Raw genomic sequence first — 6,542 nt, 5'->3', positions numbered from 1 at the left:
GAATAGGTGGGGAAGGGGAAGCAATCCAACTGGTCAAAGAGCTGGAAAACCCTCCTCTCAGAACAAATTGCTACACCCTTTTGCCTAGAATTGACAGCATAGAGCATATCCGGTCAGCAATCTGCACTTAGTTCTCTAGCTGGAAGAGAGAACAGACTGGTAGTACACAGATAGAAACAATTTGTCTGTACTAGACAAAAATTATATAAATATCCATCCCAACTATCCTGCTGTTATGTACCTGGAGGCGAGATTACATTTTCACTTCAAGAGAGACAACTCTTGACTCCCAATCCCCTATAAAACACTATTGCAAGAGGAAAACTTCCACTTCATTTGCTTCATCAGTGACTGCAAACAATGTCTGATGCAAACACTCATGGGTACAGTTGCTACGAACCACAGACTTAATTGCCTGAGGAGGTAGGACTGTGCTACTGCATGGCTCTCCTCATTAGACTGAAGCCTTTATATTCTGTTAGTCTAGCAACTGCAAGTATTTCCTAGTGTGTTGAGCTGATCATGGCTGGAGGCAAGATTAAGTCTGAAGTTTAAGCAAAGGACAGATTTATCACTTCTTAAACTCTTTATTAAGCACATAAGGTCCTGATTCAAAAATGTTTTCTCCACAAATGCATAAAAAACATACTCAGTGATACCTTCTGCTATGCAAGACTCTTTCTTGCACTCTTCACACTGGGATGGGTCACAGTCCGGGTAATCATAAGTCCACTAAGAAGCGGGAAACCTGGGAGTGGTATTCAGGTCTCAAATAATCTACCAGCTCCCCTTTGCTGACCCATACATAGTCCATTTTGTCCTTGGCCAAGGGCAGATTGCTGTCCTGCAGGAAGGCTTTGAAGAAGAACACCTTGGCCCCCATGCTGTCTTCTGTTCGTGCTGTCCTGGGAAACTTGTATTTGTAAACACCACATGGCGCATTCCCTAGGAACTTGGCCCCCGTTGAGCTTCCTTGGAAGTTCACAAATCAGACAGGAGAACAAAGAAAAAGGAAACATCCATATTAGATCAGGCAATACAGTGAGAAGAACGTAGTCTAGGAACTGTGATCACAGACTTTGCCCAACAACGGTTCTTATCTTGGGCTGGAACAAGTCTATAAGTAATGACTAAAAAACTTGAGTCAGTGCTGTAGTACAATTTAGAATTCACACAGTATGTCAAAAAGTTTCAGGAGGTGTAAGGGTAGAAGACATAAAGTGTTGTGCAATATAAAATTTAAGTGCGTAAGGTATTAATTAAATACATAAGTTGAAACCTGCAGTTCTTAGGCTCACTAGATGTATATTCATATACAGCTTTCCTTACATTAAAACCAGATGGTTTACACCCACCCACAAATAGGTACATAAAACTTGTATGTATGTGTGTGTGTGTGTGTGTGTGTGTGTGTGTGTGTGTGTGTATATATATATATATATATATATATAAATAATTTAACAGATTTGCACTGTGAGTCAATTACAACACAGTAATCACAAACTAGTATGGAAGAGAGTATTTTGATTATGATTTATATAGCATCAACAATGTAAACATGTATTACAGACAATGAGAGGACAACTTTGTCTCCTCAGATAACTTACAATCTAATAACAGACAAGAGAAGAAAACGAAGAGAGAAGAACCGAGGAAGTATATTCCTCCCACCCACCAAACCAAGTCCACACATGTATATCACTGACCTGAGAAATTAAGCAAGGCCCGTTCTGCTGTGGCTCGCAATGTCTCCCCATCTTTCCACTCTGTTTGGGGTAACAGCCAGATCTCTTGGTCACCAAGCTTTTGCTTAACCAGCAGTAGCAGGCTGTGGTCCAGTTTCCTTCTTAAAGACGTCCGATCATTGTTTTTGTCAGCATCTGACAAGAAAGAATGCCACAGTCACAGATGTCAATCCAGAGAAGAAAAAATCCAGATGTGGTTCTCAGACGCTTTGCAGAAGAGCCAGCTGGAACCATACCAAGGAGCCAAGGTGGTCATGGGTTGCCTAGACAACTGGCTCGCTTGATACCACTTCACAGCCTGAATGAATATATCATCTTTTGCACCTTTAGAAAATTGGCAAAATTGTGTTCTCTCTTTTCTAAAAGGTCATTTAAATTGTTCAGTGTCTAATTTCTACATAGCGACTTATTAAAATTGGCTTTTAGATTTCAGGTTCTGACGGGGGGAAGCTTCCCAGGTACTGCAAAATTCTAAATTGCATGACCTTTTGGTAGCACCTGCCGCTAAAAATAAACCTTTTCCCTTTGATAAGTCTCCCGATCAATCTATGGATCATTAAGCCAGAATACTTGGATTTAGCCTGCTTTAATATTGGTTATGGCAACTGGAGAGTTGAAATGTGAGTTTTTAGATGGACTGGGAAAGGGCAGTCAGGTGTTCATTTAGGACTGTATACGGCCGGCTATTTGGTAGCTTCTGGTGAATAGAAATTACATCCAGTTGAATACATGGAAAAATTATACCAAAGTAGCCCAGAAAAAGCAGTTCAGCTTACATGTACAGAACGGCTATTAATCACATTCTCATCATTATCAGCATGTGACTATTTCCTATGAATCTATTTGTAATACTGAGCCAAATAAAAAGGAAACCATTTTTGTTTTGGGACCGGAACCAATTCAGCACCCTTTGCAGTGCATGGCCTGAATCCAATTCCTTGTTCCAATTAGGGTAGATCTACTGAATCAATAAGATTTCGGACTGCGTCAGCCTGACATTCAAGAACTGATTCAATGCACCTAATTTAGGTGTGATTAAACAGGATTCATAGAATCACGGAGCTTGAAGAGACCACAAGGGCCATCTCTCTTCCAACCCCGCCATGCAGAAATACACAACTAAAGCACACATTCAAGCCCCTGTATGTGTGTGATATTGCTTTCTTCCATTTCTGCACAGAAAGCTACACTTATCTTCAGATGTAATCCAGATCCTATTACAGAAAACTAGAGACTCAATAAAAGTAGCTTCCTTCCCAGCACATTCTTCTATGTTCTACTTCTACCAGATGAAATAAACCAGTCGATACCCAACAACATCCCAGCACAAGCATGGAGTCAAACCTGTTATGCGTGGGGCAGGGTTAAACTTCCGCAATTTCTGTTCCCACGCGTCTTCTAGATCTTGGGCCAGTACAATCTCTTTCCCAGTGTCGTCATCATCATCATCATACTTGTCTTGTCTTCTCCTCAGACGCTCTTCCTCTGCCAAACAGCGGATCTCATGGTCAGAATACAGGCTTTTCTCCACCTCAATCTAGACAGCAAAACCAAGAGGTCAGATCTAGAGCCCAGCCAGTTCTGGAAAGAACCTTCTTGGTTTCTCTATTGCTTCGGAGCTGTGGAAATCTGAAAGATGAAGGTTTAGCTAAAGTGTGCAAAATGCAGCACCAATAACTCAAAATTGAGAAGGGAAATGACGGATTCCCAGGCTTCTCCTTCAACATATTCTGGTTTTGTTTGCCTAGAAGTGTCTCTGGAATGGTACACCATGTTCTCTTGCAAAATCAATAGCAATAAGGAAGCACAGCAGAGGGCCTTCTTGGTGGTTCTTCCCCGCTAAAGGAGGATAGGCTACCCACTCCATGTTGCCCTTCTGGCAGTAAGAAAATACTATTTTCTGCAGACAGGTTTTTGCAATGAACTGGTTGCTGAAAAGAAGACATTTAACTGAATGCATTTTCATTTTATTTTGAATGTATTTTAAATTATTTCCTAACACAATAATGTTTTAACACTACGATTAAACATGTTTTGTCGGTTTAACATTTTCTTCTTATCTATACTTGCTTTCATCTGTATTTGTTTTTTAATCTTGAAAACTGACTTCAGTCACAGTTCTGGGAGAAAGGGAAAATATAACGAGAGCAAGAGCGCTCTTCTTGTTGTTTTCCAGATCTTAACATCTTTAATGGCGCATTTCTTATGCTGAAGTTAAGCGTTCCATTACATCCAGGATTCTGTCACAACTACCAAAGTGTTCCAACATAAACAGAGCCTCCTTGTCAGTCCCCAAATCTTTATCACTTTCCCCCATCAAACTGCCAATCTTGATTTGTATACCCCTAAATTGAGGTCTCTGCTATGATGAAAGTAATTCCAGACCAGCATGGTTTCTGGAAACTTAACCCTGTACTGTATTTCTTGTTTCACACTAAAAGAGACTGCCAGCTGTTTGAACCATATAAAAATACAGACACCAGAAATTACCAGCCCCTTGGGAGCCCTCCACCAGCCTCATGTAATTTCGGTCTTTCATCCCATCTCCCTCTTCAGTCGCTCAGCTCATGAGGGCTTAATATGGCTCAGCTGGTGTCTTGTTTTCAGAGCATCTTTTCCTTTCCAATGAATAACCCATCGGTCCTTCAGCATTCTGAAATGACAGACCAAGGTTTTCAACTTACTGGGGATCTGAAAGCTCAATTTGTAGAGTGCCGAAGACACACAACTGCACCAGCAAGTTCCAGTTTAAATACGTCTACTCTGAAATTACTTGTATTGAAACAATGAAAATTCATAGACTGTCCTTCCATTATTTAGATGTGAGGTAAGGGAATGAAGACTCTGAAAGCTTCTAACATTTTAGTTTCTAATCACATAACCCATAACCCATAACATTAGTAGCACTTTCACATGCTCATCCACTAATGCGATATATGCCACCCTCTGTCAACAACGCCCTTCACAACTCTACATTGCGCAAACCAGTCTCTGCACCAGAAGAAACATTTCATTAATCAGATATGTGGCATGGAAATATACAAATCTACACTGGATGCTCCTAGCTAGTTCATCACATCTCCTTTTTGGTTGCTAGCCTGCACACACCATATTCCAAAACTCTCTCTGTTATTCATACTGTCATCCTTCCACCATGGCCTTAAGCAACAGCTTTCCTCCTGCCTCTGTCCTTCAATAACCACAATTAAAGCTGCACATGCCGCCTCATTACCATACCCACAAGTTTTGCGTACCTATAGCTACTCACACAGTCTGATTATAAAGATCCTTCCTAGGCACCAGTTCACTCCATGCATCAGAGGAAACAAAAGCCAATGCTGCAACTATGGCTCTGAAAGGTGCTACAAGATCCTTTGGTATTCTGATATTCCAGACTAATACTGCTATGACCATGAATTCAATGCATATGGTAGAGAAATTAATCTGAAATGTCTTAATTCAGCTTTGTCTTTGCATTGCATCTATCCTAGCTTCCCAATGTTCCTTAATCGTGTCAGCCATGCTGGTAAATTTGCCTCATGCCAGGATTAGGATTGTATTTGGTCAGAACATGGGACAGTGCATTCTCAACTCTTATGCCCAAGATGTGAAATTCCCTTCTCCTGCTCCGTCTTTGTTGGTTTTCTGATGCAGTACAAAGAAATCACATCGTTCCATTCAGTATTTTGCTAATCGCCTTGTTTTTCTAATGTGTTTATTGTGTAAGAACATCTATAATAAAAACAACATATACCCACCCATTCTTTCCCACATCAACAATATTAACAAAGTAATCACACTCACAGCTATCCAATACAAGACAATATCCAACAAAATAACATATTGACAGAAACAAAAACCTATGTATTGACTTTCTTCCTAATAGTTCTTGTTATTGCTGAATTTCGCTGAACCATTTTTCTCTAACTCTTTAGCTGCAATTCTATCATTGTCTAAATAATCAAGCTATACCTTTAGTCTGATACAACATAGGATATTAGATATTTGTATTTGTTGACTCGCTTTACAATGTTTATCCAGGAAAAAAATCCATATAATTGCCTCTATTCATAGCTTTTCTCCTTTACGGATCTATATGATCGCCTTGGTTTTTTTATTGAGCTTATACTGTTTTCTGATTGATCATTCAGAAAATTATTATTTCATTATTAGTTACATTTAGATCTAATTTTTAACAATCTGAAAATATAACTGTCTCCCACTCCTTCTTATACTTGCAAACACTGAGTGACTCATCCAATAAGTTTCATGTTCCTAAGCAGAGGGGCAGATACATCACCTGAAGTCAGTGCTACCCAAAGTCTTGGTTCATGGACCAAGACCAGTCCATGGCAAATTTCTAGGAAAGACATCAATAGTTGCAGACAATGCATACCAATACAGTGCTCCAATGTTATGTGCCTTCAGGTTATGTGCCTTCAAATTATAGCAACCCAAAGGCAAACCTATCTCAAGGTTTTCCTTGGGTGTGTGGGAATGGCCAAGCTGAGAATCAAACACTGATCTTCAGAGCCCAAGTCCTAGGGCTCAAACCACTAAACCAGGCTGGCTTTCATGATGCTCCAAAACCCTGTCAGTTCCCCAGATCAGACACCTTAAGCGACATTGGTCTAAGTCATAGACACTCTATGACATAGGCACTCTAACCGCCACATCACACCAGCATTTATTTACTGAAACAGCAATGTATATTGTGTCTTTATTTTCCTGAGCTGGTTTCAGAACTTTAATTAGAAAATGGGACAATTTTCTGCATGATCTGCAGCATATAAAAAA

The 6,542-nt window shown here is 40.0% G+C and overlaps 1 protein-coding gene across 1 annotated transcript in view; it reads right to left on the bottom strand.

The window, feature by feature from the left end:
* Window positions 1–550: 550 nt before the first annotated feature.
* The window catches only part of MRPL46 (mitochondrial ribosomal protein L46), a 7,828-nt gene continuing 1,836 nt past the window's right edge, over window positions 551–6,542 (bottom strand). Inside the window, exons 2-4 of the mRNA XM_042477659.1 lie at window positions 3,090–3,282; window positions 1,707–1,880; window positions 551–972 (exon numbers count right to left, since the gene is read on the bottom strand). Of these exons, the coding sequence (XP_042333593.1) occupies window positions 722–972; window positions 1,707–1,880; window positions 3,090–3,282 (618 nt within the window). The 3' untranslated portion in view covers window positions 551–721. The remainder of the gene's footprint in view (window positions 973–1,706; window positions 1,881–3,089; window positions 3,283–6,542) is intronic.

Source organism: Sceloporus undulatus, chromosome 6 (genome assembly GCF_019175285.1).
Source record: "Sceloporus undulatus isolate JIND9_A2432 ecotype Alabama chromosome 6, SceUnd_v1.1, whole genome shotgun sequence".
NCBI lineage: Eukaryota > Metazoa > Chordata > Lepidosauria > Squamata > Phrynosomatidae > Sceloporus > Sceloporus undulatus.
The sequence above is the reverse complement of the archived record's forward strand: the minus strand, read 5'-3'. Positions and strand labels throughout refer to the sequence as shown.